The sequence below is a fragment of the Etheostoma cragini genome, chromosome 3 (assembly GCF_013103735.1).
Source record: "Etheostoma cragini isolate CJK2018 chromosome 3, CSU_Ecrag_1.0, whole genome shotgun sequence".
Classification (NCBI taxonomy): Eukaryota; Metazoa; Chordata; class Actinopteri; order Perciformes; family Percidae; genus Etheostoma; species Etheostoma cragini.
The window spans coordinates 25,283,751-25,298,561 of NC_048409.1; the positions used below are offsets into that span (position 1 = coordinate 25,283,751).

A 14,811-nucleotide genomic window follows, 5' to 3' on the forward strand; every position below is an offset into this window, starting at 1 on the left:
CTTGCTATTCTTCCATTAAACTGCATGATGTGGTCAAACATCACCAGGTACATTTGCTTGAAAATGAAGGAAAATTCCATCTACTGATAAAGATGATCAAAAGCTCCAGAACAATCAAGTAAGTGACCCTTGAGTGGAGGGTGTAGTCCTATACACGGTTTGTGGCTTACCTTGCATTCTGAAATGTGCTGACTGACAGTGGTAGAGAGTGGTGAATCAAATGTGAAGGAATTAAGTCTAGAAAAAAAATCTTGAAATTGATATTGCAGGAAACATAGCCAAGGACTGAGGTCCCAGGCAGTGAGATTTCAGGAGACGTTGCATTTGAGGTCAGAACATATTCAACTAAAATACATCAAATGTACATTTTTGTGAATAAAAGCACTATCAAAAGTGATCTATGTAAAAGTTTGATCACATTTATTTATCTGTATCCCTCAGTGCTGAACTAATCCAAAGTGCTGCTTACAGTTTTGTGTAAATCCGAGTTAATAGGATTTCTCGGCACTGTGACGCCACCCTCCAACACCCCCCACGCCCCCTTTTGTTGTCAGAGATGTGGAGCTTAACAAAAACTGTTCCAAGAAATGGATCTGATCTTTATTACAGGGTACTGAAAAAGGTTTTCATCCACACACGTTTTGTTGTCGTTGGACATGCACCACGAGTCTGCAGGCTACAGCAAATTAGCGGGGAGCTGATAGAGCATAGAGAAAGTAAACGGTCCATGCAGATGGGTAAGAAATGATAATATGGAATGCATACATGAACTTGATAAAGGCTGAGTATATTTGTGGTGAACCTTGAGACAACTAAAACATGCCTGGGATACATTTTAAGTAAAATCTCATAAAAAGATAACTGAGCAGCTCACCGGCATCTTATAAAATGTACCCACCTCAGGCCAAGAAAATAATGAGTGAACAAAAGTTGACGATTTAATAAGTCACGTTTTGTAACTTTATTGTTTTTGCAAATATAATCACAAAGAACCTGCACGTGTTTACAATAATGTGACACAATCTATGCAAGTAAATGGTGACAGATTCACAGTGTGAACACTTGGAACAACACAACTCCACGTGTCTACAAGTGACAGTTTAGATGGACACCAGACACAGGATCTGATAGAATAAAAGACAAAAGGGTGAAAAAGAGTGCAAAGGGGATAGATAAAAGGACTGCAGTGGACCTGTATGTCACAAACTTCTCTAAAACAGACAAAGCTTTAGAGCCTATATTGTTAGCGTCCATAAAACACTGCCTGCTCTGATTAACATTGGGAATAAATATGAGGTTCCAAAGAAAAACAGCACTGTGCATTTCCCCCCCCATGAAAACCATAACATCTACGTCTATTAAAGCAGATAAGCACAGAAGCAAATGTCTGCCATCATTACAAAATCACGATTTCTTTTTTTTTTTTTACTTGTTGTTTCTTGCTTTAAAACATCCTGTTCTGCATACGCATTTGTTTTTACAAGGTACGTCTCGTGCATCATTATATCCTTTGTTTTGTTGTATCAAAATTTAATTATTACACAAAATAAAACATGCCTTACCAAAACAAAAAAAAATGTATCTCATTGTAACATAATGATAACAGGTTAGTTTGTTATATTTTCAACCATACCACATAATTGATGTCAACAGGATGTTTAAAGTATCAGAGGCGTGAACTGCTGTCACATTATTTTGTGCATCTATGCTTAATTTCCAGAAGAAAGAAAACATTCAAAATCACATTGACATTTGTAGGGATTTAGAATGTTTTGAGACAGTCGAGATTAGATATACACTATATATAAAGTATATCTTTTACAAACTAAGTTACAAAAGGGGCGTTTCCAACCAGCTGTTTTTATTTGCATTTTTTGCACGTAAAAAACCTGAGTGGAAACTCAAAAAAAGTCAAAATATCTCTAAAACGGGTTTTTTAAGCTTAGTCAAGGTGGAAAAGTTAGTGTATTGATAAAAACAAAATTTAACAAAAGTACAATGGAAACAGACTTGTTAAATTTCTCCATATATACACCACATTTCTTGTTTGAACGATACACTGATTTTGTTTCATTTTTGTGACATAACAAGAAAAGAAAAATACCATGATAACGTGTAAAATATCTTCTTACAACATAAAAGTTAATGCAAAATGTTCTGTTGATGTAACAAAGATATACCGAGCAAACATTTTCTGTCAAGGTGGCGAACCACTGAGCAGTACATAAGAACATGTACTGAGTACTTCATGGCAACATACATCTGAATCCTTCATCAACAAGCCAATGTAAATCTCTACACAACACATAACTGTAACAGCTTTAACATTCAGCCCAATTTGACACAGTAACTATTCAGTTTAACTACACAGAGCTGGAACTGGGTGCTAATGTTCTACTAAGGCAGGGTCAGTGGCTACGCTATACAGGCAGACCAAACTTCATCAAGTCACCTTGTAAGGCAAAATCCAATTAAAAGCACTTAGTAAGCGAGGATGCTACTCTTTGTCACCATGGGCATCTTGAAAAAAAATCATAAATTAATAATCAGGCAAATAAATAAGTTAATAAATAGGCTGAATCACAAGGGTTCACATTGAAAAAGGGACGTTAATTAAGGATGAGACCACTTAACCAGGATATAAGTGCAAAACACTGGAATGACAGAACATGAACTTCTTTTTTACTTCAAATGGAATGTAACTTTTTTCAAACTTGATCCCAGACTCCCACATAATTTAACTTAAAATGCAGATTGCGACATGTTTTGACATTTGATACTTCTTAAAGAGCGAGAAAATACTGCATATCTGCATCATTTTGTGTTTTAGTTTTAGGACTCTGATATACTTCAGTGTTACAATTCACATAACTTCGCCAAATTTAAATCATGCTGTAACATTTTGGAACTCTGATTTACTCTGGATTATATCGTCATTGTGGCCATCTGCTATTGAAGATTAACTAAGCAGTATTTTAAGATTGTCAGTGTTGAGACGTTAGGGCTGATGGAGATATGGAGGATCATCTGTGTTGTGACATACTTTGGATTCATACTTTGGATATTTTTAGTTCACTCCAAAATATTTCTGTTTATTGTCTTTTTCCAACAGGGAAATAAACGCTGATTGTTGTGCAGTAATATGCCTGAGACACATTGCTACAGGATTTCTTTTACTTAATTCTAGAATGCTGTGATCACCACAAATTACACAATATTGATGGTGGGTGGAGGCAGACATTTACAGAGACTGGAGGGCATAGACAGATCCCACTAAAAGCAAGTCAGACTCCAGCAGTTCACTGTTTACGCTATTGAAGGGACTTAGACCAGTACCATTGCTCAATCCTTCATATACCGTTTTTTGTGGATCCCAGTTCTTATATGATTTAGACATTAACTGCACAGATAATTCTCATAGGGACCTGTTAAAGGAACTGTGACGCATCTGTGAAGCCAGTAAAATGTTATTGCCAACTCTTTACCATACTGCAGCATGTATTTTTTCTACACATTTGCAGGTCAAAAATCACTGCCAGATACTTGTGATCCCTCGGGAAGGCTTAGATTTAGGAAGTATAGCTTGCGTTATGTCAGAATCGCATGTGTGGCTTGATACAAAGCCAGTGGGATGTTAAAGAATGGGTCAACAGAGAGTAGAAACAGTGATGCTAAATCCCAATAAGGCATTTTGAGATTTAAGTTGAAGGAAAGGGCAAATCCTGCTTCTCCAGATTAGAACAACAGGTGTTCCTACCCAGAAACGGCGAGAGGGGATGAAGGCAGAGTGCGAAGACCATCTGAAGTGAGTTTAGTCAAAGCCAGAGAGTTTAGCAAGCAGGAAGAGGCCTGATGTGGAGATCGGAGAAAGCTTCGCCACATGTTTAGATCTGACCAGCACGTCAGACACGTTCTCAGATCAAACACAAACCAGGTTCTCTCATGTAATCAAAGCTGCTTCAAATATAGTTTGTGTTAACGTGTGTGTGTGTGTGTCTGTGTGTGTGTGTGTGTGTGTGTGTGTGTGTGTGTGTGTGTGTGTGTGTGTGTGTGTGTGTGTGTGTGTGTGTGTGTATAGGATGCCGTGTTCAAGAGCCTCATTTATCAACAAATCAACAGGTAATTAAAGACCGGCTTGAGGTAACTCAGGAATTTAAAGTGGGGACAGAGAATATTCATTCTCACACGAAAACTTCACTTACACTCTCATTGCAGAACATTAGTAGAACAGGAGCGGCCTCGCTGTCGCACTGATTTATGGCAATCCATCAATCATGATTCAGCAGTTATGATGATGGAAATAAAATTGGGGTTGCGAGGGTTGCTGTGGGGTTTCTTCTCATGCCAGCAGCTTTTCTGGGTTCTTAGAGAGGGTCCGCAACACGCTCCTCTGAAAATCTTCCTCAGGTATTTCAGGAACCAGGAACTCCAGCAGAAGATCAAATATGCAGTAGACCAGATGTCTGAGGGAACACAAGACCAGCAGTCAGCATCTTTTCTTAAGCAATTTAAAGTGAATGAGCCTGGGTGAGAAGATGCTATTGAAACATAGCTGATGTGAGTATTTGAAACTGTCTAATAACAACAAAATGAATACCATTTATTAAAACCCATTAGGTTGCCAATATATGGCCAGTTTGGATTGAAGAGTAAAAGATGGTTGATAAAATGAATCCATAAAATGCTGTAATCTGGAAATATAACACAATATACAGTCCATGTGTGGCATATTTAATTAACTGGACATAATTTAGTAAGGCACATACCTTTAAATTTTAAGTGCCCGGATTCACAGTCAATGTCAGAACAAAACATGAGAAGGTTCAGGAGGCTCTCATGCAGAACTGAGAAAGCATTGCTCAACAAACGGGAGTACAAGGAGCTCCATCATTATCAAATGGAACACGTTGGAACCAGTGAGACTTCAGTGAGACTTCAATGACAATTAAGTAACCATGTAAGAAAAGCCTTGATCAAAGCAAAAATGTCAATGAAGTCTTTAACAAATTAAAAGAGAAGAGTTTTCAACATTTGGTTTTGTTCGGGGCATCCTCATGTTTGTCCTAATGGACTCGGTGTATCAAGTCATAACATCACATGAGGTGGAGCTAACGGAATTCAACCACAGATTCTTTCTACATCTGTTTCTGCATCTGTATATCTTTTAATACATCCTCTCCAGCTGTTTACGCAACTGTCTGTTGTCTAGAATATAGAAACTAAACCATGGCGTATGATTCCCGGTGAGCTTTTTTCCCGTGTCTGTGTCCTCACCCTGTGTTAGATATCCCTGCTTGTTAACAAAAACTAGCATCTGCAAACAACAAACAGCAAACATGTGGCTGTACCCGAACGTGCATGCAGTCAGAATTTAAAGATACATATCCAAGTGGGTATGTAAAAGGGGTGCAAAGGGTGTGCATTGGGTGTATAGTGTATGTTCACCTGTTAATGTTGGGGTCTTGAAGGGAGTCCAGTGCAGTCTGCCAGCTGAGTTTGTACTTCTCTGAGCCCAACATATCTGAGATCAAATCTAGAAACACAAAGACACAGAGAACACTTTATGACCAGCTGTTTGCTTTGTTTGTGTCTATTCCTCTCTCATGATCATAAGATTATTTTATTGCTAGAATTAAAGCATCATTTACAGTAGACCCATACTAATGCTGGAGTTTTGGGGCTGATTGTGACATTAGAAAGCATTAAATCTGGTGACAATAAATACTGGCATGTACTGTACCTGGCAGGAGTCTCATCAGACAGTGTAAGGCTTGTTGCCTGGTATTGTCCTTCTGCTGCTGGCTGCGTTCAAGTTGAGGGGCCGTAGGCAGAGCTCCTCCTGGCCACACAGACTCCTGGATGACCTGCAGGTACACCACCCAGTATGCAGGGCATGTCAGGTTGGCTACGCTCACATCCAGCCATCTGAAATTAAACACATGAACATGAACAGTGGTTTTGAGTTAGCACTGTTGATTCTCATTGTATCTTAGTTGGCTAACCTCCTGATTTTAATGTCCTACAAAACACTCAATCCATGTGTTGTGACCTTATCATCATGCCTGACCTGAGCAGTACAGAATAATTTGGCTTCAGACCAGCCAATCCCTTCACATCTAACCTATGACTCATTGCATTCCCACGCAGATTTGAAACTCATTTGAAGCAGTCTGACCTGGCACGGTCAAACTGGACCTATTTTCCTCAAGTCTTTCACATAACTGCTGGATTTAAGGTCTTGTGATAGGTTTTGTGTAGCTGGAAGATGTTGCACTTTCGTTCAACAAGAACTTTTTCACGCCACAATTTAAACCACCTTGTATCAACATTTGGAGGATACATGGCTATAAGTCAGTAGCCAGTCAACTGCTGGCAGGGAAAACACTCTCACTCATTCAGAGTCTAAGACACTGTTGCCACAAATTTGTCCGATATCGGGAATATATGCCTAATGGTGCAGCATGATTATGTTAACATGACATTACAACATAACATGTTTATTTACTTACGCAAAAAGCATGAATTAAAATTTCAGTTTGTCTTTACAGAGACATTTGAGGGCAAATACAAACTTAAAGATTAAAAAGGGAAATTAATGAGGTAGTTGTGAAAATAAATCCTACACACACATGCACAAACACAGATAATGTTCCAAATAATGCAACTTTTTGTCCTTCCCACCTAAGTCTAGCCTCACCCCCAGTAACAAGAGTGTATTTTGGACAAGGCTGGTTAAAGCTCAGCAGGTGGACAATGAAGTTTGTCCTTTCACCAGCTCATACCAGTCAGAGACAAGCTTACTAAATCACACTGAGTTATGGCTGCCCAATGCAAACAGGAATATATGGACAGTGAGACCTACAGTCACTGACAGCCAGACACACTAAAGGAGCTGAAGAAACAGAGACATTAGTTGGACTAATATAGAGTTTGTCAGGGATTCCAGTCACTTTAGTGGTGCGACTATAAATCTTTAGAATCATTAAATCTCCGGATGGTTATATGCTGTTGCAGTAGAAAAATATTTATCATTCCTTAAGGGCTTGCCGTGCTTCGGTGACTGCCACACATTCATTTTGATGTTTTAGATTTTGACTGGGAGACACTATGGAAGCAACAACTAGTGGAAAAAGTGACAGAGTCTGATGAGTCAGTTGGGTTGCTGTATGAGCTACAAGAAGGGAAGCCAGTACTCATTTGGACTAGTGAGTGACACTAATGAACTGTCTAAGCTGGCAGAGGGGGTTGATGAGCGACTGCTTTTCAGACTACAGCCAACTGGACTTGGTTCAGATCAAATACACATTGCCATTTAATGAATGTGTGTTGGCTCTAGTTTTGAAGGGTGTCTCATTTGTCCAAAAGACAGATAACATAACTTGTAGCTATAGGGCTGCCTAATATTTGATGAAGCTAAAATGCTACTATAAATCAATTACACGTGACATAGATATGCATGCACATATGCACACCACTGTGTGACAAATGTCCAGAGGTATAAATTTCAATGACTTTGTTATTACAGTGACACAGTACCTATTTCACATGCAATTGAATGCTAAACAAAACCCCACCATAGCCTGTACGGCTTTAGCTATCAACACATAAAATACACCATTTAATTCCCTCCAAAGCCTTGCTCATGCCAAGCAAATAAAGAGTATAGCTGTCATAAACAAAAATAATCAATGCAACAAAAAAGACAACAGTCCTGTCAAGCAACTATTGCTTAACAAACAAGGACAACCATTTTCGGTGTGGTTATATGTGGACACCATGAATGTGTCTTAAAGGATCATCCAGAAATGGGAGCAGATATAAATAGTGTGTTTTCCCGTAATGTTTGTCTGTGTTTATGGCAGGAATCCTGTTCCTAGAAACAGAAATACTGTAAATCAGTGGTTAAAAACAAAATCCTAATCTAGCTTTACCCTTCAGTTTATATTAACATGCTGACACTCTGCTCTAGGATCTGATTTAATTGAGGACTGGATGAACTACTCAAAATGTTCCAGGCTAAGTTTCCATCTGTTGAGGCCAACCAGAATATGATCAAGATAATGAAATAGTGGTAATATCAAATACCAGGCAAGAGTACCTGGCAGCAACTTGTCAAGGCAAAGTCGGGACTTTTCATCAAAATCATGGCTACACTCTAAGTTCAAGTTAAAAAGATGCAGATGTATGGTTTTATTTTTCAACATAGACATCTCCAAAGTGTTAGCCTCTACTGCTGCCTACCTTCCAAAGTGAAAGCCAACAACTGGCCATTGTTGCACAATGACCTGCATACCAAATACCAAGGTAGAGGGCCAAAACAAAGTAGGAAAACCCGCGTCATATCAGTTGTATCTGTGGTTTTATTGTTCAGTAGTAATATTCTCTTCAAAAATGAGAATTATCTGTGCAGTTAATGTCTCTTATTCACCTTGCTTTAGAAGTTCCCAGGTCAAGTTAAAAACTGTAGGCTGATTGCGTTTTGCAGCTGCTGACATTGGCACTATTACAGGCGTAGCTCTTTTTTAAATCTAACCTCAAAACTTATTTATTTAGAATAGCTTTACACACATAGTAGCGCTGTGAATTTTTTCTTTTCTTCCTTCTCCTGCTTTTATGTAACATTTTTACTGTATGTTATGTTTTATTCTTTTCTCATTTCTCATGTTTGTAATCTTGGTCCTTTATGTATGGCCCTTTGGTTACCTGCTGGTTGCTGTAAAAGACTATATATATATAAATGTTGATCGCTTGATAGGTAATGCTGTAATGAATGTATCACTCAATTAACCACATATGCACAATGGAACTCAAATCTGTATAATAAACCGGGAAACACTGTGAATGCATCAATGTTAAGTGGAGGTCAGTCTATACACATTTTTCACACTAGTGAGGACAAAAGAGGTAAAAAAAAAGTAATCAGACAAGCACTCCTTCCCTTCAGCACGTTTACAATTTCCATTTCAACTGTATAGATGAATGAATAGCAATCCAGCTACATGCTCTACATTCATGTGCAGCAAATTGAATTTTTATCCCAAAACGTAAAAGGTGCCCTGTGGATTTTTTTCATTCACATTCACGGTTCCTAACCAAACACATAGTGTCTATCCTTGAGCTCTAACAAACACGGCGAGCAGATGTCCTTATAAATAAGAAGTTTGCAAAGCTATTTAAATTTAAATTTATTATTTTTTTAAGTCTTTTACATTCTGCATTGTTGACCAGCTTGCAAATGGCCAAATGTCACACATATTGTGTGTTTTGGTTGGTAAGTAGCCATGTCTGAATAAAATTGTAAAGAGCATTTGGACAAAACCAATGTCTAAGGTACTAACAGAGAATGAAGAAAGAAATGTCAAGAATGTTGATGGCGCAGTGGATGTGACACATGTCTTTGGTGTGGGAGACCAGGGTTGGATTCAGCTAAAATGATATGTAATGTGTCATCCAGGCATGTTTCCCCTCAAACATCTCTACTCTACAGGCTCAGAGGGCCACCTTTTAGGATTTAAAAGACATTTACTCATAATTTATTTAGACTGTGGTTATGCAGGCAAGATGTGGAAATAAATAATAAATAAATAAACACATTTCCAATGGTTGTGGTCTGTGTGCGTCACGCTCACATACACAGGTCTGTCTGTTATCTAAAATTACCTCCATATGTTGAGTTGCAGGCAGAGTCTCTTGAGTACAATACAGACCTACAAATACAATCCTTTCCAGACCTCAACAGGATGAACACACAACACCTTCTCTGAATTGGATCTCTAATCACTGTTGCTACTATAAAGATTTATGTTAGTGCTGATAGTGAACAGCACATTCCATTCTACATGCCAATGGTCTAAACTTCTGTTGTAGTGGCATCAAATGTGATGAAAATATTAAGTCCCTGGAAAAGTGTCCCTCCTATCTGATAACTGGGTATTTATGCACCATCCGTTTTTAAAAAACAACTTTCTTTTTTTCTTTTTCTTTTTAAATCTTACTATACTTAACATATTGTGTGGTTCCCAGTACAAAGGACAACATGAAACTTGTCATCATTGAGATGGCACATTAAACAAATCCCTCTTTTTGCTTCCAGACTGGTAGTAGTACAGTAAAATATCAGATCACAACTGCAGAGTCCAGCACACAATCACTGTTGTTAGGCACTAAAATGGAAGAAAAGACACTTGAAGCGTAAAAATACCTTCAGGACGCGTTTATGTGCATAAATTATGAGTGAAACATGAGCTGTTACCTGATCTGTGTAGACAGCTGGATTGATTAAAATAATAGTGTATTTGGGGCAACTTCTAGCACACCCGGTAGAGCGAGTCTTTGGGAGCAGCCCAAATCTGGACCGTGAGCCTTTGCTGGTGGTCATCCTCTCTCTCACCCAACTTTCTAGCTACTCTTTAATCTTGAATTTTTAGGAGCACTTCTGTACCGTGCATAAGATACACTACTGAAATGCTTTCTGTGTAGCTGTGCCATAAGAATAAAAAACACCAGAATATCTGTACCATATTAATATTCTATCCCCTAATATACAATATACGCAGTTTGGGTTTGGTCCACATATCGTATTAACCCTCTATTCTATCTTTACTCAAGATTCACGCACATAGGCTTGTATCTATTTGTGTAAAATAATGCAATGCATCTTGGTTGATAATCTGAATAATTGATCTTTTTAGGTGTAAATGAGTGCAGATTGTCATTAGGAAGAATGCAACAAACCAATAGCAAATATCTCTAGCTGTACAAGAAACCTGCTTAACTTTGACCTCAGTCTTGAGGGGAGTGTGTAACATCTGGGAATTTGTACTGTTTATTCCGCTTCCCATTAAAGGTTTCACTGTCAGTAAATGTGTCTTACATCAAAGTCTTACATTAAAGAGAACAGCAGGAGAACATGGACATTGTAAAAATAGTTTACATCCCCCACAGATGAGATCATTTATCCGCAGCCTGTGAGCAATAAGGAGGAATCCCCTGTCATGAGGTGGACACGGCAGTGAGGGCAGACATGAGTCATGTGATGAGCTTTGCACAAGACCACGGCCAAAGAATTCCTGGGTATAAGGACACCGCTGAGTTTCCTAATATGACCACATCATGAAACAATACCACATCTCAAAACCAGAAAATTAGCTAGTAGTGCATGAGAGCATGGCAAAAATGACAAGTGCCTGCAACTAATGGAAAGGCTAATTGGGTCCTTTATATTTTTGAATTTCAAGTCTTCAGGGTGCCTGAGCAAGTTATGCGTAAAAGGTGCCATGTGGTGGTTTTCATGCCATAATGTACCTTTAGTAGTATCTTTTAAAGTGCAGATCCCAGTTTTGTTTGCATCTCATGCTTGCGCACAACCACACCAGCAACACAATAAACCTTGCAGCCAGTGTTTTAATGCTATTCACCTGGCCTAATTATATTTAAAGAAATCGGCTTTGCGGGTGATAGGAAAGGAATTGCATTCAATGTGTTTGTAAGACCTACACACAGTGTGTTTTTAGTAAGAACCCCACCCCATATAGTACCCTTTTTAAAGAGAACTTTGTGACATAACTAGCTAATATTTTGATAAAGTTATGATTTAGATCTCCCTGAAGCCCCATTTGGTTGATTTATTTTTCAGGGAGTTTGGTAAGACATGCAACATTTGCCATAGTATGCATCATTAAGGAGCAGCTGCATTATTGACAATGTATTTCTTGCCAAATTAAAACATGTGGTTAGTAGTTGAAGATGTTGTACAGAAGTGGTGCTTGATCCTTGTCTGTCCTGATGGGACATGAATGTCTTAAAAACACTACATATTTGGCACAGTAATTAATAGAAAACAGAGCACTCTAAGCAGGTTAAGAACTGCTAGTCTGCACACACATTATCGAAAATCATCCATTTTACCTTTCAAAAATGAATCCTGTCCAAATGGGGTAATCATTGCTAATAATAGGCTCAGGAGAAAGATGTAGTGATTGAGTAGGAATCTTGAGGTAAATGATCACCGCAAAAACCTTTTTTGTAATTACCTTGATAGTTATCCTATGTCCATGATACAGCTCTTAAAACTATAGTTTCATCGGTTCTTTTAAAACAAGGGTGTCAAACTCAACTTCACTAAGGGCCACACTGAAAAATAAGAATCACATCAAGGGCCGGACAGGTAGAGTTTATTGATGTGCTTTAATTTAATCAAAACTGTCAAATATCTTTGACTGTATTATTGCATGTGTCACATAGTCTTCTCCCTTACAGTTTGGTCAACATAAAGTCCTAAAGAAGTCAGGGAAAAGTTCCTCAACCATCATAGAAAAAAAGTACCCCAAAAAAAAAAACAAAAAAACAACAACGGAAAATGTTACAAATTGTCAAAAAAATGACAACAACGCCAGACAAAGCAACAAAAACTAGCTGGGCCAAAATGTAATTTGTACCTAAATTGATTTGAGGGCCGGAACATTATCTGCGAGGGGACGGATTTGGCCCGCGGGCCTCGAGTTTGACACATGCTTTAAAAGAAACCCTGTCGTGGCAAAAATAAAGTCTGTGCCAGGTGCTCACCAAAACCAGCTCTGTTGTGTTTAAGAAGCAGGGACAAAATTAGAGGTCAGTCAATATGATGAAGTGATAATTGTCCAGCATTAACAGTCAACCATTGCTCAGAACAGTCATGGCTATATATAGAAGTAGAGACTAGTTTAAATACAATATACACTATATTTGGATAGAGCAGAATGATAGTGTTTACAGTGTGTACTAAACTAAATTATCATGTGCCAAAACCACACAGGTTTTTGTTGGGCATCCCCCCCAAAGAGACATTTTTAGATTTTTTTGGATAACACCAAAACCATGCAAATGTTTGCTGTAAAGCAATGTCCACACAGATAAAAAGCCAGACGGGTGCATTAAAGGGTAAAAGTTAATTAGCATGTACATTTTACATGAAACAAGAAAACATTTCTCTTTAAACTGAATTTGCTTCAGTCGTCTGTCTCACATTCTCAAACGCAACAGGTAAGATTTAATTATAGTCAATACACTTAGTTTACTTGCACTCAGTTTCTTCTGAGACCTGTGGCATGCCTCTCAAAATCCACAGACTGTGTGCCGCTCCTTATTGATGACTGGCTTGTTGCCTGTTGGACCCACTGCAGCTTAGAAATAACTATTGGTTTGAATCTTTAGTCCAGCTCACATGGGAAAACCTTAAAGGCAAGCATATTTTATCAATCAGCTCCTTACTAATTGTAATGGGTTCCTACATGATCAAAACATGTTCTGCCAAGTTAGAACAAGTAGGGGTATTTATCTTAAAAGTGTTTGTATTTTTCTCTGAGCTCTTTTGACTGGTTCTGTCTGACGTTGCCAGGCCACTGTCAGTCAAATATGACCACACTCATGATGAAGCAGATTAAGAGTTATTTTCTTCCCAACTTTAACTTAGTTTGTTTCTCATTTAGTCATGAACATATAATGTTGTTTGCAGAGAAATACTTACTTTTTGAAAACCAAGTTTTCAGGGGCTTCCATATTTCTCTATTTGCCTAAATTAGCAAAAATTCAGAGGACCATTATAGAGCATCTAAAAGTTTAAAATATAACTATGAATTGTAAAAAAATCAGTGGTGGGCTTTGGGTATGCTGTAAGGGCAAATTCACTGAGGACAACGGCTGTACACATCAATGATTGTGGCACTCCAACGAAACAAAGGAGATGCCAAAACAGATGCAAAAGGCATGAAGAGACCATTGGCTCTCAACACTAGGGGCAAAAAAGGAAACACATTAACAGGAAGGGTCGATTCATCCTCATCATCATCCTCATCATCATACTTATCTGTATGTACTCTAAGTATGAAAGACAGAAATATCCATTCCTGCAGACTTACAACAACAGAGGCAGAAAGAGACTGACCAAACTTCCAAACTATGCAGTTGTGAACACCATAGATGTCAGCGGTGATCACAGTTGTTTTTACCTAACTGTGTGATGTGTCTGCTCCCAACGAGGCGTACACCTCAGTCCAGCCCTCTAGCACATGGCTCGTCACACAACTACCCCCATTCAGGCCTTGGTGCCGTCTTACAGCCGTATGTTTGAGTGTGTGCACGTACATGGCGGGTTTGATTTTATTAGGTCTGTCGTGGCGCCTTGTTCCCCATGGCTGGTCAAAACACAGACATATGACGTTACAGCCCAAAGCCAGAATGGAATCACATATGGTCCACAGAGGTTTACATTAACACCATCTTGGTTGCACACTTGTCACATCTTAGCACACAAGACAAACACGGAAATAGATCAGTGCAAGCAAGCAAGCAAGCAAGCAAGCGCACACACACACACACACAAACACACACACACACACACACACACACACAGGTCAAGGTTCCTGCTTATGCTACAATAACATCCGTCGGACTTAGTCTCTGCTTCCATCAACATTGCAGTCTTATGGCAATCACCAAAGAGATTATTTTTCCCTTTGGCCAATGCAACCACACACAGAATTAGACACACAGACACACACAGCTTTCAACCAATTAGAGCTGCCAAATGCCAAGTAATTCTATATGAGAGATTTTGGTCTCGAAGAGTTTTAGACTGTACAGCATTATTGCTACCATGAAAACCACCAGTTGTTTTCCAGCTCTACTCTATCAGAGCTTTTTCAAGCAAGAGGAGAGCGCCCAACCAATGTTCTGCTCTCTGCCTGTGGGCTAAATGTGGCTTATATTCAACAAAGCATGTAGTGTAACAGTATTAAAGATACACCGATACACAAGAGTGGATCATCTCAGGAG

The 14,811-nt window shown here is 38.7% G+C and overlaps 1 protein-coding gene across 4 annotated transcripts in view; it reads right to left on the reverse strand.

The window, feature by feature from the left end:
- Nucleotides 1–930: 930 nt before the first annotated feature.
- The window catches only part of snx19b (sorting nexin 19b), a 35,027-nt gene continuing 21,146 nt past the window's right edge, over nucleotides 931–14,811 (reverse strand). For 3 of the 4 annotated variants that reach the window (XM_034867113.1, XM_034867112.1, XM_034867114.1), the window contains exons 12-14: nucleotides 5,741–5,925; nucleotides 5,446–5,533; nucleotides 931–4,463 (exon numbers count right to left, since the gene is read on the reverse strand). In XM_034867113.1, coding sequence (XP_034723004.1) covers nucleotides 4,340–4,463; nucleotides 5,446–5,533; nucleotides 5,741–5,925 — 397 coding nt within the window. In that variant the 3' untranslated portion in view covers nucleotides 931–4,339. The remainder of the gene's footprint in view (nucleotides 4,464–5,445; nucleotides 5,534–5,740; nucleotides 5,926–14,811) is intronic. The other variant, XM_034867111.1, reaches the window with a different exon arrangement.